General features: G+C 36.6%; 7 protein-coding genes across 9 annotated transcripts; 5 read left to right on the forward strand and 2 right to left on the reverse strand.

Annotated features, from left to right (window-relative positions):
• Positions 1–468: 468 nt before the first annotated feature.
• Positions 469–2,976, forward strand: LOC131021019 (outer envelope pore protein 16-2, chloroplastic-like). The gene is made up of 6 exons (XM_057950095.1): positions 469–782; positions 1,806–1,957; positions 2,136–2,187; positions 2,263–2,346; positions 2,441–2,472; positions 2,909–2,976. Exons 2-6 carry the CDS (start codon positions 1,829–1,831, stop codon positions 2,912–2,914), a joined length of 303 nt encoding a protein of 100 aa, XP_057806078.1. The 5' UTR covers positions 469–782; positions 1,806–1,828; the 3' UTR covers positions 2,915–2,976.
• A 1,252-nt stretch (positions 2,977–4,228) lies between these two features.
• On the forward strand, positions 4,229–4,896 carry LOC131021021 (60S ribosomal protein L29-1-like). Of its 2 annotated transcripts, none has more exons than XM_057950098.1 (3): positions 4,229–4,380; positions 4,482–4,599; positions 4,677–4,896. In XM_057950098.1, the coding sequence occupies exons 2-3, from the start codon at positions 4,498–4,500 to the stop codon at positions 4,755–4,757; spliced, it is 183 nt and encodes a 60-aa protein (XP_057806081.1). In that variant the 5' UTR covers positions 4,229–4,380; positions 4,482–4,497; the 3' UTR covers positions 4,758–4,896. The 2 variants fall into 2 exon arrangements, with proteins under 2 accessions (XP_057806081.1, XP_057806082.1); XM_057950099.1 differs by having other exon boundaries at positions 4,266–4,380; positions 4,465–4,599.
• Positions 4,897–14,609: 9,713 nt separating this feature from the next.
• LOC131021023 (uncharacterized) lies at positions 14,610–16,175 on the forward strand. Of its 2 annotated transcripts, none has more exons than XM_057950100.1 (2): positions 14,610–14,757; positions 15,166–16,175. In XM_057950100.1, the coding sequence occupies exon 2, from the start codon at positions 15,174–15,176 to the stop codon at positions 15,966–15,968; it is 795 nt and encodes a 264-aa protein (XP_057806083.1). In that variant the 5' UTR covers positions 14,610–14,757; positions 15,166–15,173; the 3' UTR covers positions 15,969–16,175. The 2 variants fall into 2 exon arrangements, with proteins under 2 accessions (XP_057806083.1, XP_057806084.1); XM_057950101.1 differs by having other exon boundaries at positions 14,712–14,981.
• Positions 16,176–16,639: 464 nt separating this feature from the next.
• On the forward strand, positions 16,640–20,386 carry LOC131021026 (DNA-directed RNA polymerases II, IV and V subunit 9A). The gene is made up of 4 exons (XM_057950104.1): positions 16,640–16,789; positions 16,927–17,002; positions 17,801–17,959; positions 18,281–20,386. Exons 1-4 carry the CDS (start codon positions 16,761–16,763, stop codon positions 18,359–18,361), a joined length of 345 nt encoding a protein of 114 aa, XP_057806087.1. The 5' UTR covers positions 16,640–16,760; the 3' UTR covers positions 18,362–20,386.
• On the forward strand, positions 18,976–20,386 carry LOC131021024 (serine carboxypeptidase-like 50). Its single transcript, XM_057950102.1, has one exon. The coding sequence runs from the start codon at positions 18,976–18,978 to the stop codon at positions 20,302–20,304; it is 1,329 nt and encodes a 442-aa protein (XP_057806085.1). The 3' UTR covers positions 20,305–20,386.
• LOC131021025 (probable bifunctional TENA-E protein) lies at positions 20,353–21,549 on the reverse strand. Its single transcript, XM_057950103.1, has 3 exons — positions 21,341–21,549; positions 20,851–21,068; positions 20,353–20,760 (listed from the first exon to the last, which is right to left on the reverse strand). Exons 1-3 carry the CDS (start codon positions 21,470–21,472, stop codon positions 20,445–20,447), a joined length of 666 nt encoding a protein of 221 aa, XP_057806086.1. The 5' UTR covers positions 21,473–21,549; the 3' UTR covers positions 20,353–20,444.
• Positions 21,550–22,427: 878 nt separating this feature from the next.
• Positions 22,428–24,127, reverse strand: LOC131021027 (DELLA protein RGL1-like). The gene has a single exon (XM_057950105.1). It carries the CDS (start codon positions 23,833–23,835, stop codon positions 22,462–22,464), a length of 1,374 nt encoding a protein of 457 aa, XP_057806088.1. The 5' UTR covers positions 23,836–24,127; the 3' UTR covers positions 22,428–22,461.
• Between the last annotated feature and the right edge of the window lie 1,163 nt (positions 24,128–25,290).

The raw sequence follows: 25,290 nt of genomic DNA on the forward strand, positions 1-25,290 counted from the left end.
TCATCCAATCAAAGTATGCTTTGCATACTTGTAATCTAAAATTGCTTTCATGGTGTAAATTTAGCGGTGATTGATGTTTGCAATTTTATATGTGATGCTCTGAGTGCGCTAAATTTGCTAAAATTTAGATGTTTTTCCCATCATTTGTGGTTTCTTGTTGCTGTGTAATCTTGTTTTTAATTTCAGAATGAAACCGTTTAATTTGGCGGAAAATTAGTTGTTTGTGTTGGAAATAGCTAGACTTTGGCCTTGTTTCCTACATTTTATATCATTATCATTTCCATCAGATTTAGACGTTTAGGTGTGTATTAGTGAAGCCTAGGAAATTTAAAATCTCTCAGCCTAACCCCATAACACATTAGAAATTGTGTGTTCTTGATGCCAACCGTCTTCTAATTTTCTGTTTTGCTTTCTGAGCAAACTTGTGAACGTCTTCTTCTTTGGTTATATATCTTCTTAGTTTTTCTATTTGAGGGTACGAAAATTTTGAGAAAGATCTCCTCACCTCATCTTCTTCTTCTCGTTCATTTTTGCTCTTGAGCTTTTGTTCCATTTGATTCCGAATCATTCAAAGTTTAAGTGCGAACTTGAGGTGGTAGCTGTGTGGGAGAGAATCGGCGTATAGGACTTGCAGAAAGAAGAGTATTGTCTCAGAGGCCAGCTTTTTGGGAAGCCCGTTCCCACCGCGCTCACGGCCCGGCTGGCCTGCCAGCGGTAGTGGGAATTCTCCCGTTCCCTGGTCAAAGACTTGGTTGGATGCGGGATCTACTCCACGAGGAGCGGTACGGACATTTTTTTCGCTACTTCCTCCGTCCGCCAAAAGTATTCCACAATTACTATATTTGGCGTTTGCAAAAAATATTCCACTTTCCTTTTTAAGCCATGGTCCCACCATCCACCTTTATATTTTATCCTTACAAACACACACATCTCATAAAATGGTGGGACCCTTTCTCCACTACATCAACATCATCACACATTTTATTAAACTTCGTGCCCAGCCAAAGTGGAATACTTTTGGCGGACGGAGGGAGTATTTTTTTTCGAGAAACACCTAAAGTTCCAACTAAAAAGGTAAAATGATTTTTCATTATCTCGATTGAAGTAATGAGCCTCCCAATGCACTGGTCTGGTGTGTAAGCAGAGCCTTCTGATCTTAGCAATTAGACTTGACGACCGACCAGGATGGCTCCTCATTTCGACTTCATTAATTAATAACTCTTAAGGGCGTGAGTGAATGTGCTTTCATTTCAGATGATCGGCCGAATTTTGCTTTCAAGGCAGTGGCCTTCATACCACTGCACTTCAAAATCTGGGCTTCAACTTTGATCAAACAGTTGGCTTCCAACACTTTGGTATTATTACATTCTAATTATCTCCAACTATTTATAATTTCTCTAATTGTCAACTTTGATAAACTAAATACATAAAGTTGAAAATGGAGTCTAGTGTGACTTATTGGTTGTGGCTTGTAAAAAATTTCGTATATGATACTGGTTGAAATTTGGAAGTACAACTCTAGCTGTAACATACAACTTAAATAAATCATTTGATAGATATGATTATAAAATACATGATCTCATAATTTTACTCCTAAATAGCATAATTTGAAAAGACGCCACGTTAGCATCCTACGATGAGAAAGACCGCCACGGAGTTCGCACCACAACTGACGCGTTTACAATTAAGAGACACGTGTCCTTCTCCCACCTAATTTAACCGCCTCCTTTACAAATTTCCAAACCGATCACTCTCTCTCTCTCTATCTAAGAAGCTGAGTTCTCAATTTTTTTTGCTTTGTTTAGTTTGAGAAAAGAAGTGGAAAAGGATGTCGGGAAGCAATTTGGAGACTAGATCATTGATCGATGAGCTGCGAAGCTTCGACAGCGGCGGTTTCTTCGATCTCGGCCACCCTCTGCTTAACCGCATGGCTGAAAGCTTCGTAAGAGCTGCTGGGGTATTTTTCCCTTTCCTTTTCTCACTCTTTTCTCAGATTTGATGAGAAAATGAGTATGCGAATTTAATATAATTGTGTGAAGAGGTTGTGGAATTTAAGAATCTGTAGGTGTATTGTTGGGATTAGTGACTTGAAATGCGGTGGTTTTGGGGTTAATTAGTGCTCCGATGGTTGGCAGATCGGAGCGATTCAAGCAGTAGCGCGGGAAGCTTATTTTACAGCAGTGGAAAGTGGGTTCGATTTTGTTGTTTTTTTTTATGTTGCATTTGGAAACATTTTGTGTTATTTGTGTTTTGGAAAATCAGGTGCCGGTGGAGACGTTAGGGGGAGCATCCCTCCGGCCGAGACCGGTGCCTCGAAGAAGCATCATCGGTTCCCGGATTTTAGAGGTATGGATTCGAGTTTTTTGACGTTTCTTGAATGTATATACATCGATGTCGTTGTTGGATATTTTATGACATAAGTGTGTCTTGTTCTCTGCAGCTGAAAACAACCACAACTCTGTGGAAGCATTGGTAAGCTCAAATGTTTTTCTATTATAACTAGTTGATTGCCATATGTTTCTATTAATCATGTGGCATGATGGTATGTTCATATATATCAAGATTTTGGGTACGTTTACTTAGATGGATAAAAAAAAAAAAAATAGGATAAAAGAGTGGGATTAGAGAAATCCAGAAATCCTGCTCGTGCGATCAATCATGCAAAGTAAATTGTCCATACATATATAATCGATAATCGAAGATCACGGGGTAATACATGCACTAGCTAGATACCTAGATATCAAGAAGTAGATGAACTTTAAAGTAATTTGATGTGGTTGAATTTGAATTTTTAGGTTGTGAGCACCGGAAAAGAATCGGTGCAATGGGGTAAGCTATTTGCATTTCATATGTATATATACATACATAATAGCCATTTCAACCAATTCATTTTTGCTCGTGTACGCAGGCTTAGCGGCGGGGGCGTATTCGGGTCTTACTTACGGGTTGAAGGAGGCTCGAGGAGTTCATGATTGGGTAATTTTTCTCTATCGAGTGTCGCCGTAGCAATGGAGTTTTGTGTGTATTAATTTATGGTTAGAGTTGTGGTTGCAGAAAAATAGTGCCCTTGCCGGAGCAATTACCGGGGCGGCGTTGGCCATGACGTGCGAGGATCACTCGCACGAGCAGGTGGTGCAGTACGCGATCACCGGAGCTGCCATATCCGCCGCAGCTAATCTTCTTACCGGCATTTTCTAGTTTGGCATGCTCTTGCGTTGCTAGAGTTTTTAGTTGTTTAATTTCATGTGTATTTGGATTTGGATGATCAATTACTTCGAGTTGAAGTGGACTATATCCGCATGCATTATGCCATTCATCTCTTTTTTTTTATCGGGCAAAGTCATGTTAGATGTTAGTAATTAGTTCCACATCCACTTCAAGAACCACCTTATCTATCCATTCACCCAAATCCAACTTATATCTCCGATCTCCAATTCGCTCCCAAGAGGGATCGAACCCGGGTCACTTCACTTAAGTGAGGATCCGGTGGCCAGTGGGCTAAGCCCCCTGGTTATTAACACTAAATCCTAATTTGCACCCTTAAATCTGTATTAATATACCCCTTTATTTTCGCAAATGCGAACGAAATTATTCAAATATTTTGGGTTACTTCTCCGCAATAATACTGAAATTTTTGTCGCATAGTCGAGGAGTGACTATTGATCGATTATTTAAAATCATGTTGTTGAAGATATATGTTCACTTTAATTTTATTAGAGATTCGTAATAGGGGAGAGTTAAAAGATTTGTATCTCTCGTACTCCCAACTTTATCTTATGTAATTGTCACACTTCTAACAATATTTGAGTTCTTTCATTATACAACTTGCCATAATTATGTAAAAGCTCGTTTGAGCTTAATATGTGTATACTTTCATATGTAATAAAACTAATTCGTAAAATTAATTACTAATCTAAAATTTGAAAGGATGAAATTAGAGAAACTTTAATAGTGAGGATACAAATACTCAATGTGTATTATTATTAATCATGAAAAGTAAGCATCACTTAAATAAATTACGATAATTGTACGGAGTCATGCAGGGAAAATAAATTGAAGATCATTATACAAAAACATTAGAGTTAATTATTTTCAGCAGAAACACCTAATAAAAGTGGAAAAGTTTTGTGATCGCATAGAAAAGGATTACATACTTTTCATTTTCTGTAAAAAATAAAAAATGAAAATTCTATACTGTTTTTTTACTATTAAAAGTTATGGGCCATAAAAGAGCCCACCGATCCAAAATAAGTCGATGAGGCCCATATGTCTCAGGTAATTGAAATTAGGGTTTGAGAAGTCAGCTTATTGAGACGAGCTACCCATTCCACATTCTCATTTCGACTCTCCCTCCTCCGCATCTCCGCCGCCCTCCTCTAGGTAAACCGCCGCTGCTCTCCAGATAAAGTTATATATACGCATATTAAGTTTTTTCTTTTATGAATCTGTTTTTCTTAATTATAGTAGTATTAATTTTTTAGCTGAGAAAAGTGAACAATGGCGAAATCGAAGAATCACACCGCGCACAACCAGTCGCACAAGGCTCACCGGAATGGAATCAAGAAGCCGAAGCGACAGCGTAACAGCTCCACCAAAGGGGTAAGGAGTTGGCGCCCTATTTTGATCGGAGATTTATTTGATTTTGTTTAATTGATGTTGTGGTGTTACTGATGCAGATGGATCCGAAGTTCTTGAGAAACCAGAGGTACGCCAGGAAGCACATGAAGCAGAGCGGCGATGCTGAAAGCCAGGAATAGATTTTCGTTTACTTAATTCGGCAAAAAAAAATTATGTTTTTGTTATTCTATTCAGTGTTTTGAGATTCTTCAATGGCGTCTGTTTTAAATTTGAGCTGAATTTCAGTATTGCTATGGTATCCATCTTATTTTGAGATTATTTTAGTAGTATGCTTTTATTGTTACTCTTGTTCATCTCGTTGCTCATGATTGATTATTGTTTAAAATAATGATGATTATATGATTCGATAAATTCATGTTTAATTCACCAAAGTATGCATTTTTGAATTAATAATCTAAAATTGCTTGCATGTTGGAAATTTACCGGTGATTGATGTTTTTGATAATGTGGCGATACTCTGTTACAAAATGGGTGTTGATTTGGTGGAAGTGAGGTGAATGGATGGAGGCTTAGAGGTGAATTATTTATTTGTGATATAGCAATTGAGGGTAAAAGAAGATGAAGTCTTGAAAGAAGATGAAGTCTTGAATGATACCAAAGACCTAAAAATAGGCATGATATCATCCCTACTACTTTTACTCCCTCTCTTACTCTCTCTCGGTCTCACTCCATGCATCACTCATAGCTCTCTCTATCTCTCTCATGCTCTCTATCTCATGGTGGGTGGGGTGGTAGCCACCCCCATTTCATGGGTAGTACCCCCTCTCACACACTCTCTATCTCTCTCATTCTCTCACATTCTCTCTCTCTCCCATCTCACCTCTCTCTCGGCGCTATATATGAAGGGCTCGGGTGTGGCTGGCTGAGCCGCACCCTCATCGCCGAAACACCCTCGCCAACCCCGCCGAGCCAACTACCTCCATCGCCGACAACCCCCCGTCTCTCGCCTCTCCTCTCATCTCTCCGGCGCCGCTGCCTCTGGACGAAGCCGTCTCAGCCTTGCCTCTCCTCTCTCGCGACGCCGCCACGGAGCATCTCGCCTCGCGCCTCTCTTCAGCCGGCGGAGCCGCGCAGCAGGAGGCTGCCGCCGTTGCCTCCGTCTCTCTCCTACGCGAACTCACCAGATATCCCTGCCCTACCCTAGGTCGAAGTGGAGCAGCAAGAGCCGGGGCGGGGCTAGGATAACGTAGGCCCTGTGCAAATTTTAAAAATTGGGCCCTTTATTTATAGTTAAGAAAAAATTATATTATGAAAAATATTTGATTAAAAAATACATTTTTTTGTCAAATTACTTTGTAAATATATATATATATATATATATATATATATATATATAGGAATGGGATCATATAGATCCCAATGCTTATAATAGATCCCTAGATCCAAATCTTGACCACACATTTATGACATGTGGCGCATCAAGATGGTGACACGTGGCAAGGAGCTTCCAAGCATTCCAAGGCAAAATCTGGAGGGGTAAAATTGGAATGTAATTTTCGGATTTAATAATTAAAAAATATATATATTTTTTTAGATTTTTCTCAAAATAGATATATTTTAGATGCATATAGTTTCACACAAAGATGCATAAAGTTTTCACATGAAATGCATAACTTTGAACAGAAAAATGCATTTAATTTTTCCAATTTTGGTATTTTCACCACCCCACCCCATACCACCCCCCAATCCAGCCCACACCACCCCCAACCCTCCCCATTACCACCCCCCAAAAATAGGCATGTTTCACATGCATATAAAATCAAACAAAAATGCATAAAGTTTTCACATAAAAATGCATTAAATTATACAAAAAATGCATTTCATTTTAATAAATCCGGTAGTTTCGCCACCCCACCCCTGCCCCACCCCCACCCCACCCACCCCCACCCCCACCCCCAATTTTTTTTTTTCAAAAACTGATTTTCTGATTGCTGGCCCACCCCCACCCCCCCACCCCCCCCCCCAAATTTTTTTTTTATTTTTTTAAAAACTGATTTTCCAAAAAAAAAATTTGGGGGGGGTGGGTGGGTGGGGGGGTCAGAAAATCAGTTTTTGAGAAAATAAAAAAAAAAAAATTGGTGGTGGGTGGGGGGTGGGGGTGGGTCAGTGGTCAGAAAATCAGTTTTTTTAAAAAAAAAAAATTTTGGGGGCGGGGGGGTGGGGGCTGGGTGGGGGGTAGGGGTGGGTGGGGGTGGGGTTCTGGGGTGGGGTGGGGTTCAGGGGTGTGGGGGTGGGGTGAAATCTTATGCATTTTTATATGAAACTTTATGCATTTTTATATGAAAGTTCATGCATTCTCGTATGAAACTTTATGCATCTAAAATATATCTATTTTGAGAAAATCTAATTTTTTTTTTTTAATTTCAAAAATTTCATTCCAATTTTACCCCTCTCCAGATTTTGCCTTGAAATGCCTTGCCACGTGTCACCATCTTGATGCGCCACATGTCATAAATGTGTGGTCTAGATTTGGATCTACGGATCTATTATAAGCATAGGGATCCACCGGAACCCAACCCTATATATATATATATATAGGGTGGGGTTAATATAGAAACTCCCCTTAAGATGAGAACTAGGAACCTAATCTAAACCATTCATTTAGAAAAAATAGATGGTTGAGATTAAATTAGAGATACACAATTAAATTAATGTTTTAAATGTAATTAAAATTGAAAGGGTAAAAATGTAATACAATATAATTAAAAATTACTCACGTCCTCATTCCCCATTTCAATTTCACAAATTCACTTTTATCTAGGGTTTAAAATGGAGAGGAGCCTCCTATGCACCTACCCGCCGATCTATTGAAAAACAGGTAATTCTCCAGTCGAATCTACCGTCGTTCTTTGCAAGTCGAAGGAGGTTGCCGGAATATTGGACGCCGATCTGTGCAAGGTGACGAAGATTCCGGCGGCAACGATATTATTGCTCGTCGGTCTGTAGCAGGAGGCGGCAGAGACGAAGTTGTTGAAGGCGGCTGCGGAGGCTGTCCGATTTGTACAACGAGGCGACGACACAGATTTTTGCTTAATTCGATTTTTCTTAAGGCGATTCAAAACAGGTAATTCAATTGCATAGATCTTGGATGTTATTGCAAAGTTGTTGGTTTTTTGTTAATTTTTTAAACATTGAATGATGATGGGTGTTGTTGCATAGATGTGAGAAGTTGTTGCAAAAATATAAAATTGCTTGCGGTTCTTGTTAAATTTTTTTAGATTGCATAGATAATAGTTGGCGTTGTATAGATGGTGGATGTTGATGCGTAGATGTCAGATTTCATACTTTTTTTTTGTATTGTATGTATGGTGATTGTTGTTGCATAGATGTTGGATGTTGATGCATATTTGTCAAATTTCCTACGTTTTTTTGTTAATTTTTTTAGCTTGCATAGGTGATTGTTGTTGTTGCATAGATGTTGAATTTTGATGCATAAATATCAATTTGCATTTGATTTTTTTTTTTTGAAATTGCATAGATGGTGGTTGTTGTTGCATAGATGTTGGATATTGCTGCATACATGTCAAATTGACTATGTGCTTTGTATTTGTTAATTATTTGAAGGTCAATTTTTTTTGGGTTCTATATGTTTTTTTTTTGTTTGTTTTTTTTCTATATTGATGTGATTTATATATCTGGATTTACCAATAAATAACTCATATTTTCAAACGGTGCTATGCATAGATGCACACATAGTTAAATTCATAATTATGGTTACCTAATTGTTTTAGTGCATATAGATGTTTTTTTAATTGCATCCGTAATAGTAATATGTTGCAATGTTGGAAATTTAAATGCATATTTATGATTACCTAATTTTTTTAGCATAAAAGTTGAGTATTTTTTTTATTTTTGGACAGTTAAATATGCCTCGTGTGAAGAAAGCATCTGCTATAATGATTAATAAAGAGCATCCAACTGGTACATTTTGATTTTTCCTACATTCTTATTTAGAAATATGTTAAATAATTTTATTATTTTTGCAAGATGACAATGGTGAACGACTAGAGGAATTCTACAATATTTTAGCTGATAAAGTTGCTGAAAGTATTCTAAAAAATCGTCTGAAAGGTAAAATATTAACAATTTTAAATATTATCATTGAGCTTGTTTTATTTTTTTTTTAACAAAATATGCATTCAAATTGGGTTACAAAACAGATGTTAGTAGCTCAAGACGTAAAGAAAATGATGGTCCAAGTAATGAGCAAATTGAAACTGATGATGCCCAAGGTATAATACAAGTTTGAAATATTTTTAATGTATTTTTATTTTATTTGTGCATTTGATTTTAAATGTATCGTGTGTTGCAGTTAATGCGTCTACAATTATTGATGAGTGTATGCAAGCTATTAGGTCGAAAAACAAAGGAAAGGAAAAGGCAAACACTTCTTTTGAAGACACACTTCGTAAGATCTTAAACACACAACAAATAATTTTATTAGTAAATAATATTAAAATGATTATACTTACTTGTTCAAACTTTTTAATATGCAGTTAATGAGCCAAGAGTCATAAATGCGAGAAATGGGGTTGTTCGTAAGATCAATGAAGCGTAGTGCATTTATGATGATGACTTTATTGAAAAAGACTTAAAATGTTGGGGCAGAAGATACTGTTCACAAGGAAGCTAAGAATCATCCTATGCTTCGATCACGTGGCAACCCATCACATTTGCAGAAGTTGATATCATCGCTCAACGACACCCAAAAGGCGACGGTGTCTGAATATTTCACTTTTCCAGCAGTTCTTCACACTTAACAATTGTAATTGCATAGTTGTTGGAATGTGATGCACAATTGTTTATGTGGTTGCATAGTTGTTTTAGTGTGTTGCATAGTTAATCCCAATTCCTCTAAATTTATTTTTGTTGTATATATTGTTTTTTTATTTTGCTATGAAGTAAAGTTAATTTTACTTGCATAGTTGATTGATTGTGTTGCATAGATTGTTCTGAAATTAATATAGTTATTGTGTTGAGTTGCAAATTCGGATCTAAAATTGCATAATTTATATAGCGTGTTGCACATGTCGACATATATATGCGTTAATTTAGTTTGTCACAATGCACCTGAATTTGTATGTGTTGTGTAAATTGCCGTTTGATATTGCTGGGAAATTGAGTAAAAATTTTAAGTGCATAGTAGGCTGATTGTGTTGCATAGTTGCTTGATTGCATATTTGCCTTATTATGTTGCACATTTAGCTTCATTACACAGTTGCATAGTTGCTAGATTGCATAGTTGCATTTGTATGTTGCAGAGTTAGTTATCTATTATTGAGTCAATAATTAAAAAAACAAGAAGAAGAAAAATCGGCACTAACAACTTAATCCACTATTTTAGAGCATTTAATTAAATAAGAATAATATAAAAGACTTAAATATCCTTCTAGTAATAAAAAACATAAAAAAACGGAAAAAGGGAACTAAACAAATCAAAAAAGACGGCTATTTAAATAAAATCAATCATAACCACTAGATCTAAAATTTAAAAGGCTAAGATTAGGTTCCTAGTTCTCATTTTAATAGAGGTTTTTATTAGAACCTCTCCCTATATATATATATATATATATATATATATATATATATATATATATATATATATAATTATGTCATTCATTTAAAAATATTTAAAATAATATAAGAATTTAGAGAGGAAATATCGCACCAATAATCTTTATATGAATATGATGAATATCTATGTTCACAATTAACACATACAACCTAAATACAAAATTAGAATTTCATCAATTAAAACGAGTTTAAAATTATTTAAGGCCATTATCTTAGGGCTATTTGCAAAAATAGGCCACTATTTTTCGGACTTGCAAAAATAGACCAATTATTTTAGTTTTTGGCATTTTTAGGCTACATTTGAGCTCAATTAAGCATTTATAGGCCATTTTCTGGGGTTAAAATGTGGCCCAAAATAGCCTGATTGAGTAAACATGTGGCCTAAAAATACCAAAAACTAAAATAATTGGCCTATTTTTGCAAGTCCGAAAAATAGTGGCCTATTTTTGCAAATAGCCTTAAGATAATGGCCTTAAATAAATTTAAACTCCAATTAAAACTATTAATAATAATTAATAAAAATAAAAAACTGATTGGTATAAAATACAATTAAAAGTTTTAAAGAAGTTATCTTTTTTTATTCTCTAATCCCTAGAATTGAAAAACCACTAAAAAGAAAAGCAAAGATAAAGAAAAGAACACAGTATTGATTAGAAAAGAGATTGTATTGATTAAAAGAGTGTGTATTTCTTAGAAGAGCCCAAATAAAAAGCATATCCATCACAAAAATTTCGCTTGTAAAAAATGGTCGGCCATTGTATTGATTAAAAGAGTGTGTATTTCTTAGAAGAGCCCAAATAAAAAGCATATCCATCACAAAAATTTCGCTTGTAAAAAATGGTCGGCCATCAAAAAAATTCGTCAAAATTTTGCTTTCAAAAGGAATCGATCACAGGTGGTTAAAGTTTGATAGATGGCCCTTCACCATTGCACTAATGTACACAATTCATTAGTTTTATAGGTTTTATTTCTGATACAGAACCGATCACCTACCCACCGTGGGCAAGCATAACGTGCCCACCATTAATGTGACAATTTTAATTAGCAAAGATAACTAATAAATCTTATTCTAATTAAAATTATCTTACTATAATTACAATTGCCACATCATGGTGGGCACGTTATGCATGCCCACGGTGAGTAGGTGATCGGTTCTGATTTCTGATATACATAATATATATGGATCTATAAATTTCGGGGCCCCTATTTTTTTGGGGCCCTGTGTGGTCGACCACCCCGCGCACCCCCCAAAACCGCCCCTGAGCAGGAGCACCAGCAACATGACGTATCATATATATGTTTTGTTTTCATTGAAAAACACGTACCATCCTCGTTTCTCACCCTCTCACTTAATCCTAAACTAGTAATGTACATATATCAAAGTTGTGCGGAGGTGGTGGTGCAGGGGTGGGCGGCGCCAGTGGTGGAGGTGGCGATCTAGGGCTATCAAGGAGGTGTTTTTGGAAGTGAAAGGAGGGTTTAAGAGAAGAGTAGAGGAGGGTGGCGATTCGAAATGATGAAGAAACGAATTGAATTACAGCAAGATCAAGAAACCTGTCGGCATCAAAATTTCGAGAAGAAACCCTAAATTGATCAAGAAACGAATTACAGACGAACGAACTCAACATTTAACTATCATATGTGTCCTCAACATTTAACATTAAACCCAAAATTTGAGAATTACAGACACGAACGAACTCAACATTTAACTATCATATGTGTCCTCAACATTTAACACTCAACATTAAACCCTAAATTCGAGAACTACATACGAGATCAAGAACTATCATATGAGAGAATTATAGAATCGGCCACTCACACATCTTTCCAGATTTTCCAAATCCCGTGCAGGGCCGGTCCTGAGAAAAATGAGGCCCTGGGCGAAATTATAAAAATGGGCCCTCAATATATTGAAAAATAAAATTTTTCATTACTTATAAAAAATGACTTCATCTAGCATTTTTAGTTGCATGTTACCAAAAATCTCTTAATCTCTTTTTCTATACATAACTAGTATTACTCCCGTGCGATGCACGGTAAAAAAAATTATATTTTTTAGAATATTATATTTAAAAAATAAAATTCTATAAGTTACTTATATTATTATATAAAATAGTTCTAATAAAGATAATATCATTAAAATGAAGATAAAACCATCTTATAATTGGAGGATATAAAATGAATGATCAAGATCTTGACAAAACCTTTTTAACTAACGATTATTATTATCTATTTAAAAAATTTCCACCCAAATATCTAGATATTTTTCTTTCAAATTTTCTATTAGTTTTGAATGGATTTTTGGAACTTTTAATTACTTTTTACTTATTTGCATTTCATAATATATATATATTTTTTGTGGTGTTAATTGACTGTAAATTCACAAATAATTTTGCTATTGTTTTCAACTATATAAAGTTACAATATAAATACATAAACTTTAGCTCATTCTGAAATTTGCCCTAAATTTTAATTTCGTTCATACATGACAAAATTAAAGATGATATAATATATACACATTATATTAAAATAACTTACACAAAAGTTCTACTGAAATATACACAGTACTATATATATATATATATATATATATATATATATATATATATATATATTCTTTAATGAATATATAATTTAATTTTAAAATTTGTATTTTGATAAAATTAACAAATACAACCTAGCAAAGATGAAATCTAAAATTTGTCATGATCAAGAATCATAACATTTTAAATTTTGTTTATTTTATTTTGTTTTTTTATATTTTTACTATATAGTATTATTTTTATATTTAAATTTTTTATTATAACAATTTAATGCAGTTACTAAGATTAAACTTATATTTTTTTATTTTAGAACTCTTTAGCTTATTATAAATTTTTAGATAAATAGTTATATATATAACTTAAAAATAGAATTTCTAATATGATTTACATTTATTAATTTTTTAGTAAGTTTTTGCATGAATATTATTATTATTATTATTATTATTAAGTTGATGGGAGAAGCTATTGTTGGTAGAGGGAGAAAACCCCCTTGTCATGGTACGGGATGTCCTGTTCTGGACAAGGGAGAAAATCCCTTGCTCGTGGTCCAGTGGTCCACCATGGCAAGGGAAAACTTGTTCCGAATCCTCCACCCTGGCAGGGAATATCCTTGGTGGGGCAGGAATTTCAGCCCCTCTTTTTCCACCGTGGCAGGGGAGGAAAATTTCCGAAGCTATTGGATTCACTCGATCCCAATTTTTAAGTTTTTTTTTAATATATATATATATATGTGTGTGTGTGTGTGTATATATAAATATAAAATATACTACTCCGTATAAGAAAAAATATAGCAATATATTGTTTATAGTATCCAATAAAATATTTTATAATTTAAATAAACTATTCGTTTTAAATTCATTTTTAATGATTTTTATACCATATTAAAGGTTTTGTTACGAATTTAAACAGAAGATGCATACTGCATATTTCTTAATAAATCAAATTTGATGATATTGAATTAATTGATTCTTTATTTTTATTTTTATACCAAATTAAAGATTATGTCATGAACTTTAATTTAACAATCAATATTGATTATATCTTTTTTATGCATCGAGTTAGACAATTTTTAAAAAGAATCAAATAGGAAAAGAGAGAAGATGCACTACAAGAAAAATACTAATAGACGACAGGCGAAGCGTGTCATCTATTTAAAAATTGTATGTCGTAAATGTGGGTGTAGTCTATTAGGGGGCGCTAATAGACGACAACGGACGCATGCAACAAATGCATGCGCGTCGTCTATTATCTAATAGACGACGAGCATGCGTCTGTTGTCTATTCGTTGAATTTTTTTCAATTTTAATTTTAATTTTGTAATTATATTTAATTTTTCTGTTTTTTCAAATAAATATTTTATTAATTTTGAAAATTCATAATAAATAATTTAAAATATATATATTCACTTTAATTTTATTAAAGATTCGTAATATGAGATAGTTGAAAGATTTGTATCTCTCGCACTCTAACTTTATCTTATGTAATTATCACACTTAAACAATGTATTTGAGTTATTGAATTATACAAATTGCCATCATTATGTAAAAGCTCGTTTGAGCTTATTATGTGTGTACTTTCATATGTAATATAAATAATTCGTAAATCAACTTGTTACATTGTTCGTTAATAAATTATTATACAAAAATAATAAATTAAAACATGTAAATTACTCTACGGAGATTCAACCTATGAATTGCGAATCCAAAATTTACTGGAGATGGGACGTAACAAATTAAATACTATGGTCAATGGGTGGTAATGGTTTAATTAAACTAATTTAGAGGGCCAGAATATAAAGAAAAACAACTTTATGGGTCTGAATTAGAAATACTAAAAAGTAGCGGGTGTTTATAATATATTACCGAAGTGTAGGTCGCGGAGTGCAATATACAAAGACATCCGATCCTTGGCCGACTCGGTTTAACATTTGCTTTATTTAAAATTCAGAAACGAGTTGTCGAAAAAAGGTTTCAAAATCGCTACCTTTCTTCAAGAGTAAAAGGTATGAAACTTGCCCTAGATTTCCAAAATCTCTTCTTGTTTGTTTTACTGGCTGTTAGTTTCTTGTATCATCTCCGTTGGGATCTGATTGATATATTTATTTTTGTCGTATTTTCCCGACATCAAATTACCTTGCTGTTGTTATTGCGTTGTTGATTTTCTCAGAATTGGGGAATTTCTCTTGAGAGATTAATGCTTTGACAACTGATTTGGGGTTTCGATTTTGTGAGTTGGAGGTTTTGTTTATCTTGTTCAACTTCATTTTGAAATCGTGTATTCAGTTTTGCACCCTAGCTCGTGAAATTGGATGATGATGTTGAAATGTTGGAATGCGATTGAAATTCCCTTTTTTTTTTCCCCCTTTTTGCCTTATTCTGGTGCTGGGGTTTAAGGTTTCCTGTTTTGACAGCTTTGGCCATGTCGAGCAATAAAGATGATGGGGCTGCGGAGAGAATCAAGGCAGCTGCTCTATCAGCTGCGAAGGGGCTGAGCCGGGCCCAGGCGGAACGCGCCGCAGCTGCGGCTGCACGGAATGTTAATGCGTATGGGCAGAAGGAAGAGGGCCCTAGCAGATGGCAAGAGAGGAAAGAAGCCAAGAGGCAGATGTATTTGATGAGCACTGAGAAGCAAGTGAGATTGGGTGAAAGGAAGGATCTCAAGAGCTCGACATCGTCAGTTGCTTCTTCTTCGCAATGCCAGAAGTGCTACCAGATGGGGCACTGGACCTACGAGTGCAAGAACGAGAGGGTCTACATCTCAAGGCCCTCGCGCACGCAGCAGCTGAAGAACCCGAAGCTCAGGATGAAGGTCTCCATCTCGTACGACTTGGACAATCCTGATCTCGCGGTGGAGGAGGAGGAGGAGAAGGCCGAGAAACGGGTCAAGAAGAGCAAGAGGAAGCATAAGTCGGATGCCAAGTCTGATAATGATAGTGAGGCTTCGGTGTTTGAATCTGACAGCGGCGCCTCCTCGGTCACGGGGTCGGATGATTCTTCCGGGGATAGCGAGTCGAGTTACAGCAGCTCGACTGATTCTGAGGAGGAGAGGAGGAGGAAGAGGAGGAGCAAGAAGAAGAAGCAGAGGAAGAGGAGGCATCGGAGTTACTCCTCGTCGTCTGAATCCTCAGAGTCGGATTCTGGTTCCGACTCTGATTCGGAGGAGAGGAGTCGTCGGAAGAAGGGTAAGAGCAGGAGGCATGGGAGAAGGCACTAATGGATCTTGATGTGATAAACCCTTTAGTTTTATGTGTTTCACTTGCAAAATTTGTGTTAATGGTTTGCTGAGATTCTCCTCTTGTATTAGGAACTATGCTTCTTTGCATTGAGCTGTGTTTGAGCTAATCTTTCTCTCTCTCTCTCTCTCTCATGATCTGGATGTTTTTGTGGACGTCAAGATTAATAATGGTTATGTTACAGTTAATCGATTGGTATTGAATTGTAATTGCTGGTGTTCATATATTATGAAGATGATTGAAAAGGAAAATCAATGCTTGATGTATAAATGATTATATCATGAGCTACCTAATTCCAGTAACTCTTGCATCGGTCTATCTAATTCCAGTAAATCCCAGCTAATTCATTGTTTATTAAGATGGAAATTTTGGAATATTTTAGGACTTTGATAAGCTTTGATCATTTGGATTTTTTTTAAAAAAAATTAGAAGGATGAAATTAGAGAAATTTTAATGGTGAGGATACAAATACTCAATGTGTGTTATCATCAATTACGATGATTGTACAAAGTCATATAGGGAAAATAAATTGAAGATCATTATACAAAAACATTAGAATTGTATATTTTCAGCAGAAATACCTAATAAATGTGGAAAAGTTTAGTGGATTGGGCTGGATGCTAAATGGCCCAATAAATCGGCCCAGAGATCCCTTTTTCGTTTCTTTTTTTTTCTTTTTTTTGTAAAACTTGCTGAAACTACTCCCAGCTTCCAGCTTCGAACTCAAGCACAGACGCAAACGAGAAAATTTCAAAAATTTCCCAACTTTCACCATGAGTACCATGAAATTTTGCCGCGAATGGTTGGCATTTTCGATTTCTTTGTTAATTGTAGTTGCATTTTTTTTTTTCATTTTGTGTGTGGGGAAAGAATTTCAAGTGATATTTGCTTATGATATCTTGCGATTAATCCGGTGTGTTTTCTTGTTGTTTTCTGCAGCAACAATATACTGTACCCGAAGGAAGACAAAGAGCAGAAGATTCTGCTTTACGCTTGCCGCAATTGTGATCACCAGGTGTGATTTCTTCGGCATTTTCCGAGTTTTTGGTGCTAATATGGGTTTTTTTTTTTTCTGTGCTTCAGGAAGTTTCAATTTTTTAAGGGTGGATGATTAGGGTTTTAATATAGTGTGGTTCATTTTTTCTTTTTGGGGTAATGAATTTTTGGTAATTGTTGACGACATATGGAATATTTTGGCTAAATAAGGACCTGAGTTTGTGTTGATGAAGGTGGGTTTGCTTCTTCATATTGACTCCTTTTATCTCTAACTGTGTGGAGTGAATTTGTGTGTGCAATTCTTCTGTAAAGAAAAATTGTTGTGGAACTTATGCCTGATTTATATGGACCTTGAGAGTTGAGAAGGACAAGCCATTAACTGACTTAAATGCACAATGTTAGATACTTCAATTGATGACTTGTTCCTTTGGGTACAATAAGGGAAACATGTATGCCTTCTTCATGGGATAGTTATGTTTCTCGTTGCATTCGGGGGGTGGGAAATTCTGTAGAGCAAGCACTAAATTTAGAGTAACATAGGGTGTGTTTTGCAGTGTCCACTTCAAAGTTTTGGTTTCTGTTGTATTTGCTAGTAGATTGAAGATGTTGTATTTGCTACGCTTGAATGCCATCTCTCTGTATTTGGATGAATTCTTTACTTGAGTTTAAGGATGTTTGTTGTTACTGTTTCATCTGGTCCTTTTCTTTTGCTAATTTTATGTAATCATTGGAGTGTTGCTTATATCAACGTTTCGGCATGTTACTGAATATTGATGCTTTCCCGATGATGAACTCGTGGTTTTGGGTCAACGTGTAGGAAGTTGCTGACAACAACTGCGTTTATAGAAATGAGATACACCATTCTGTTGGAGAGCGCACCCAAGTTCTGCAAGACGTGGCTGCAGATCCAACACTCCCACGAACAAAATCAGTTCGTTGTGCAAATTGTGGTCACGGAGAAGCTGTTTTCTTCCAGGTATCTTTTGTAGTTTGAGAGGAGAGGTTCAAGCAAATTATCAACCATTGGTTTGTAATATTTGCTTCATTTCTTTTTACTTTTTCACTTTTGTCAATTTGGAAACAATTGAAAGAAAGAATGGTGATTCCGTATCTCTCATACATGAGGTTGTTCCTGGTTGAAAATCAACTAAGCTCTATCTAAACTTGCATCAAAATTTCATTTTATTTACTCTAGTGTTCATTAAAGGTCATAGCATACATTCTCAACACTTTTAGCCTGCTTGTGAATTTCATATGTGTTTCGATTCTATGTTAATATTCCACTTTTATCGTGCAGGCAACTGCTAGAGGAGAAGAAGGGATGACATTGTTCTTTGTTTGCTGCAACCCCAACTGTGGCAATCGCTGGAGAGATTAGATTGCATATTCTGCTACTGAATGCAACTTGTAGACTGGAAAAGGCTGATTTTTTACTAAATATCTTCATCTGTATCGACTCGTTAAATCTGGTTTTGGATAACTGCATTTCCAGTAGAAAGTCTGATTTTTTACTCAATATCTTCATCTGTATCGTCTCGTTAAATCTGGTTTTCGATAACTGCATTTCCAGTAGGTTCACAGGCTCCGGTGGTTGTTATATTCCCATATTTGCTTGAACGTTTTCTTGGAGAATATTACTAATTTTGGCATATTATTGCGCAAGTGATCTTCACTTAGAGGAGTAACATTTTTCAATTTGAGAAGAAACAAGAAAGTGTCATATATTCCTCACTTCCCTCTTTTTAACTGTAGATAAATCTTTGAGTAAAAGAAATCATTTTTATTGACACTTTAAGTCCCACGTTACCTCTCAAATTCTCCTTGTTTGATCTGTATGTCTTTGTAATAAGACATTTGATGCCCACATCCAACAAAGCAACAAATGAAGTTTGATATCAAGAACCTAAACAGGCAGAAAATAAAAGCCACATAATTTCACTTTTTTATAAAGCAGGACAAAGTCTCCAGTCATAAGCCACTACACCCCAAAAAATGGAGTCAATTCCTCTCAACCACCTCTTCTTCTTCTTCCTCAGCATCACCGCCGTCCTCCGCCACTCCACCGCCGTGTCACCCTTCCCCAAGGAAGCTCTCCCCAACAGATCAGGCTACTTGACAGTCAACTCCACCACCGGTTCGGCCATCTTCTACACATTCTATGAAGCTCAAAACTCCTACAACAACACCTCAAGCTCCCAAACTCCAATACTGATTTGGCTTCAAGGCGGGCCGGGCTGCTCATCGATGCTAGCCAACTTCTACGAGTTCGGGCCGTGGCTAGTGAAGCAAGATCTCTCACTCGGGCCTAATCCAGGTTCTTGGAACAGAATCTTTGGATTGCTGTTTCTTGATAATCCTATAGGCTCTGGCTTCAGCATTGCTGCTTCAACTCAAGAAATCCCTCGGAACCAATACGATGTGGCTGAGCATCTCTTTGTAGCAATCAAGAAGTTCATTGGTTTGGATGCAACCTTCAAAAGTAGGCCAGTTTACATAACTGGTGAGAGTTATGCTGGAAAATATGTGCCTGCAATTGGGTACTACATTTTGAAGAAGAATCCCAGTTTGAAGTTTGAAAGTAGAGTGAATTTGGCTGGTGTTGCTATTGGAAATAGTTTGACTGATCCTGAGCTGCAAGTGGCAACTCATGCTGTGAATGCATACAATTTGGGATTGATAAATGACAAGCAGAAGGCCCTTTTGGAGGAGATTCAGTTGGAGGCTGTTGGTCATGTGAGACGAGGGCGTTGGGGGGAAGCAACGGATGCAAGAACCCGCGTGCTGAACACGCTGGAAAACATGACTGGATTGGCCACACTGTATGACTTCACAAGGCTGATTCCTTACCAGGATGATCTGGTGGCTGAGTTCTTGAACAATGTGGAGGCGAAGAGGGCTCTTGGGGCGAACGAGTCTATGGTGTTCGAGCTGTGCAGTGATGTCGTGGGGGACGTGTTGAAGGATGATGTGATGAAGAGTGTGAGGTACATGGCGGAGTTCTTGGTGAAGAACACCAGAGTGTTGCTGTACCAAGGGCAGTGTGATTTGAGAGACGGCGTGGTGTCTAACTTGGCGTGGATGAAGGAGATGGATTGGGACGCGATTGGTGAGTTCTTGGACGCGGAGAGGAAGGTGTGGAGGGTGGATGGGAAGCTTGCTGGCTATGTGCAGAGATGGAAGAGCCTTACCCATGCTGTGGTGATGAATGCTGGACATCTTGTGCCTACTGATCAGCCTATTAATTCTCAAGTTATGATAGAAGATTGGGTTTTGGAGAAGGGGCTGTTTGCTGCTCAAGAAAGTGTGCCACAAGACAAATAATTTTAGGACTTTGGTTTGTAACATGTAATAACAAGTGAGAAGCCAATGTTGATGAAATCAAACAATTTGTCATTCATTGCAAGATTGCTTTTTTACATGTACAAGATTAAACAAGTCTTGTGCAAATTAAGGTATAAGCTTCACATAGTGCAAGTGCTCATGTTCCAAAATTCATCTTCAAGCTCAAGCACCCTTATGAAGAGAGCCTCGGCTTTGGCTACCACTTCGTCAGACGCCTTCTCCAACTGGCGATTGGCTATGCTTTGGAGGGCGCGACAGTACTGGCCAAAGCCGTCGTTGCCCCATCTCTGGCAGGTCTCTTTGAGCTCATCTGGAGTGTTGCAGCCATCTTCCAAGCAGTGTGCAAAGCTCTCTTGATAAACAGCCTCAATCGCCCAGAATGCTGTCACGGCCTGCGTGTAATCCACGCCTGCGCTCATCAAGCTCTCCAGGAAACTGCAACAAGAATACACTCTCAGCAACAGCACAAGAATCAATATATATATATGCATACAACAATGTAGCCATTCATCATAGACACAGCACCTGCAGTAGGCGAGGTTAGCGTGTTGAGGCACGATGGTGTCGAGGGCAACGCCCCACTTCGAAGCTTCCCTTTTGAACCATGAAACCTCATCATTCAAAGTAGCTATGCCACTCAAGATTATGTCTACATCTGTGTTATCATCACTTTCCTTCCAAGCTTTCAGCAATATGCTAGCAATAAAAGGCACAAATGCTCTCACAAACACATAATCCTGACCCTGCATTCAATTTTAGCCTCAATATATGATATGAATAAATCAAGACCCTTTCTCAAATCTGACATAATATCAAGATTTCAGTATTCAGCAAACAAACACACACAAGTAATGCTTTTTATTCAAATCGGAGAAAACAAGAAAAGCAGGTATCAGACAACCGATCAAAACAGAACCCACAAAGCTCAAGAAACTGATTTTGAGTAACTGATTTTGAGAGAATTATGAGGTTGAAAATAAGTAAAAAAAGAAAGAATATGTGAAATGGGTATTACCAGCCAGCGCTTGAAGGAGGAGAGATGAAGGGAGCCGTCGCGGATTGAGAGGATGAAAGGGTGCCGAGTTGCTCGCTGGTAGATCTGACGGTGCTTCCTCAGCCACGTCTCCGTTATCGCCGATCTCTCCATTTTCTTCTCTCGTGCTTAGCTTTAGTGAGAGGAAAGAAAGACACAAATTTATGTGACTTTATCTGTTTAGTAACACATTCCCTTTTTAGTAAAAAATAAAAAGAAAAAGACTTTAATGACATATTCTTGAGATAAACTGATCTAAAAAGGGAATTCTTGTCCAATTTTCATGTACAAAATTCTTGAAACACTGTTTCTATTGCTGTAAAAGATACTATCAATACTAGAAAGAAGCAGCTAGCAATGCATACACACAACTTTTGACATTTACTTTTTAGTTTCTTCTTGCTTTTAAGTTGTTTCTTGTTTCTGCAAGCAGTGGCGGATTCAGGGGGGGCTAGGGGGGGCTGAAGCCCCCTCCCAATTTTTGAGTTTTTTTTTTTTTTTTTTTTTTTTTAATATAGAAATTTATTTCACTTAATATATCAATATATATGTATATGTGTATATAAATAAGAAATAGAAGAAAAAATATAATACATTATTTCTAGTATATCCAACTATCCATATTAATTCTTTGAAATTGTACATTGATTTGTTACATTTATGTTATTTTTATCCTATTTTTTTTTCTTAATTAATTTTTAATGTTGAATTTGAGTCCATTCTAAAGTTAAAAGTAAAATTACTAATTATTAATAATGAAAGTTAGTTTATTTGTTTAGAAAATGAAATATATTTTTTTAAAAGAATGCATAAAAGTATTGTTTTGTATACTTTCAATCTACTTGATGTTGAATTAATTGAATTGCAATTATATTAAGTGATTGTTAAAAAAATGCATGAAAATAAAGTGTACGGAATGTTCAAAAAAATTTGCTTCGGGGGCTCCCGCCCCCGAACCCCCGTGTAAATGTCTACATACGTCGTAGATCAATAAATTCAACCCCCCCTAACCTCAAATCCTGGATCCGCCCCTGTCTGCAAGTGCTAACAACTAGAGCAGCTGCAGCTGCATCACAATTAGGCGAAATCGTGGTCGATTTCGCCTAATGGTGGATCTTCCAAGCTGAAATGGACTGCAATGGAGTCCCTCTCCACCCCACAATCATGCATTTTCCATCCATTTGCAGAGTGCAATTGCTCCAATCAGCATTCCTGTTGATCATAAATCTTGCTTGATCCAAGCACAAGCTGCTCAGCTCTGTCTCAACTATGTCGAATTCTGCAAACATCTCCCTCCAAAATCCAATCTTTGCATGCCTATGACTAGTCCCTTCTTCCTCCTCTTCTGCTGTGATGATGCTTTGGATCATGCTCCTGAAGAACACCTCCTCCACCACGTTCCTGCAGCGCGCCTCGCCTCTCAGGCAAGTGTCGAGGCAGTCGAATGTCGCGATAGTGAAGGGGAGGGCCCCGCACAAGCGCTCCACAAGGCTCGAGCTATTAGTATCCGCTTCAATCTCATTCACCACCATCACACACGGATTGAGCTTCTTGACAAATTTCAAGAATGTTGTCAGCTTGCTTGGAGTTGCTAGCTTAGACCAGAGGTGCAGCCCCGAGTAGACCATCACGGCCTCGTCGGGCCCACCCCCCTCGACCAGCTGCTGCTCAACACCATCCTTATCAAGCTCTGCCACAACTGATTTGAACACAAAGGGCAGTTTCATGGAGTGAGCAAAAGATGACAGCCTCCTGCCTGTCTCCTCAAGCCTGTCCCCGGATGACCCTAGGGCCGTTATCTTGAGGCGCCCGTGACCTCGACTGGCAAGGCCTTGGATCATGACAGACCAGTGCAAGCCACTCTTGATGCCAAAATCAATCAAATGAATGGTTTTAGCAGAGCCAATGCTGTCTAAGATGGCTTGAATTGCTGTGAATTGAGCTATTTGAGATGATGGGAGTTTATCCTCACAAGCTAGGATCACAGATTGGTAGGTGAGGAGACACTCCTCAAGATCAAATGCCTTCCTCTCAAGATCAATCTTGCCTGTCTCGCTGTCGAGCCTCTCACGCAGCGCCTCAGCAAAGAACTTCACAGCCCTCCCACCAGCAGCATTCTTATCAGAGATGAGAATGCACTTGTCCAACAACATCTCTGCACATTCAAATTTGTGTTGGGAGAGCTTCTCCCCGGCCTCAAGAACGAGCTCCACGTCTCTTAGATTCTCGGAATCTTGAGGGGTTTTGTGGAGGAGCCTCAGCTTGGCTAGCCTAACAATGGCTTCAGCAGATGGCAGGTGTTGGTGTTGGGCATGGGGCGTGGCCACGGGGGCCGGTGTGATGGTGTTGCCGCGCTTGAAACGCTTCACTTGACTTTGGTACTTATGCAGGATTGTGAATGGAGATGAGGTTTCTTGCTTTGCTTCACAACAATTGCATGGAGTTTTCTCATTTTCTCCTCCACATTTGGCTGCCATCTATTGATCTCTTGTTTTTTGCCTCACTTCTTCTCAATTCTCATACAAAATTCTTGCATCTCCACACACATATATTTACCATTGTGGTGCATCTGTTTGAACACAGCAAACATCGAAAGCATGAAGAAAAAACTAAATCTTTTTTGGAGTTAAAACATGAGACAAATTGATCATTTCATGGTGGCCCTGGCTCAAGGTAACAAGAACTTTACTCAGAGAAACAACTTTCACCAACAGCAATGGTACCAATCAGGATATGCCACGTGCCAGCTCCGGACAGCCTATGGCCAGCTTCCTAATTTCATTGTGCACTTATAGATTGTATAGTGGCCAGCTTCCTAATTTCATTGTGCACTTATAGATTGTATAGTCCATTCACATGTGACAAATTCTAAACAATTAGTATAATCTTTGAAAAACATTTTTTATAGTATTTCTTTTTATATTCATGAAATAGATACAATAACCACAAAAACAATACATTTGAGGTTTGATTTCTAATTGAAAGCTGCATTTTTAATATAGACTAGTTTTACTCCCGTGCGATGCACGGTAATACTTATTTAATTAAAATAGCAAAACAAAATTATATTTTAAAATATTATAGTATGTGAATATAGTAGCATGAAAATGAAGATGAAACCATCTTATAGTTGGTGATAAAAAAAAATTATATTTTAAAATATTATATTTAAAATGAAGATAGTAGCCTTAAAATAAAAATGAAATCATCTTATAATTGGAGGTGTATCAAATGAATGACCAAGAACTTGACAAAACCTTTTCATCAAATGATTATTATTATGTATTTAAAATTTCCACCAAAATATCTAGATATTTTTCTTTCAAATTTTCTGTTGGTCTTGATAGGGTTTTTGGAACTTTTAATTACTTTTTACTGATTTCCATTTTACAACATATTTTTTTGAGGCGTTAATTGATTGTAAATCCAAAAATTATTAGGGAATTTTGATATATTTTTTTAGCTATATGAAGTTGTAGTATAAATACATAAACATTAGCTCATTTCAGAATTTGCCCTGAATTTTAATTTCGTCCAAATCAAAACATACATGAAAAAATTTAAGATGATATAATATACACACATTATATTAAAGGGCTAATATGCAAAAACACCCCTAACGTTACCACCCCAACTACACTTAAGCCCCTAACATAACGTTGATAGCAACTAACACCCCAAAGTTCATTAAGTACTACAATTAAACCCATAAACAAAATTTCTTTCACAAAATTAAGAAATTCATTTTTTAAAAATTTATATAATATATAAAAGGGGAGTTTTCTCCCTCCATTTTTTCTCTTTCTTCTCCCATCAATTTTTTCATATATAAATAAATATTTTCATACACAGACAAAAATAAAAGAATTGTAAAATTTTAACAAAGAGAAAGAAAATAGAATATTTTAAAATTTTAGGAACTTGTTTTAAAT

The sequence above is a fragment of the Salvia miltiorrhiza genome, chromosome 4 (genome assembly GCF_028751815.1).
Source record: "Salvia miltiorrhiza cultivar Shanhuang (shh) chromosome 4, IMPLAD_Smil_shh, whole genome shotgun sequence".
Taxonomy (NCBI): domain Eukaryota; kingdom Viridiplantae; phylum Streptophyta; class Magnoliopsida; order Lamiales; family Lamiaceae; genus Salvia; species Salvia miltiorrhiza.

Excerpts from the sequence above, each read along its gene's own strand:
- LOC131021021 (XM_057950098.1), top strand. The coding sequence starts at position 4,498 with ATGGCGAAATCGAAGAATCACACCGCGCACAACCAGTCGCACAAGGCT. Across the intron at positions 4,600-4,676 it reads GTAACAGCTCCACCAAAGGG|ATGGATCCGAAGTTCTTGAG; the intron begins GTAAGGAGTTGG and ends TTACTGATGCAG.
- LOC131021027 (XM_057950105.1), bottom strand. The coding sequence starts at position 23,835 with ATGGCAGCCAAATGTGGAGGAGAAAATGAGAAAACTCCATGCAATTGT.
- LOC131021026 (XM_057950104.1), top strand. The coding sequence starts at position 16,761 with ATGAGTACCATGAAATTTTGCCGCGAATG. Across the intron at positions 16,790-16,926 it reads ATGAAATTTTGCCGCGAATG|CAACAATATACTGTACCCGA; the intron begins GTTGGCATTTTC and ends TGTTTTCTGCAG. Across the intron at positions 17,960-18,280 it reads GAGAAGCTGTTTTCTTCCAG|GCAACTGCTAGAGGAGAAGA; the intron begins GTATCTTTTGTA and ends TTTATCGTGCAG.
- LOC131021025 (XM_057950103.1), bottom strand. The coding sequence starts at position 21,472 with ATGGAGAGATCGGCGATAACGGAGACGTGGCTGAGGAAGCACCGTCAG. Across the intron at positions 21,069-21,340 it reads CCTCCTTCAAGCGCTGGCTG|GGTCAGGATTATGTGTTTGT; the intron begins GTAATACCCATT and ends AATTGAATGCAG. Across the intron at positions 20,761-20,850 it reads GCTAACCTCGCCTACTGCAG|TTTCCTGGAGAGCTTGATGA; the intron begins GTGCTGTGTCTA and ends TTCTTGTTGCAG.
- LOC131021019 (XM_057950095.1), top strand. The coding sequence starts at position 1,829 with ATGTCGGGAAGCAATTTGGAGACTAGATCATTGATCGATGAGCTGCGA. Across the intron at positions 2,188-2,262 it reads TTATTTTACAGCAGTGGAAA|GTGCCGGTGGAGACGTTAGG; the intron begins GTGGGTTCGATT and ends TTGGAAAATCAG. Across the intron at positions 2,347-2,440 it reads TCGGTTCCCGGATTTTAGAG|CTGAAAACAACCACAACTCT; the intron begins GTATGGATTCGA and ends TGTTCTCTGCAG.
- LOC131021023 (XM_057950100.1), top strand. The coding sequence starts at position 15,174 with ATGTCGAGCAATAAAGATGATGGGGCTGCGGAGAGAATCAAGGCAGCT.
- LOC131021024 (XM_057950102.1), top strand. The coding sequence starts at position 18,976 with ATGGAGTCAATTCCTCTCAACCACCTCTTCTTCTTCTTCCTCAGCATC.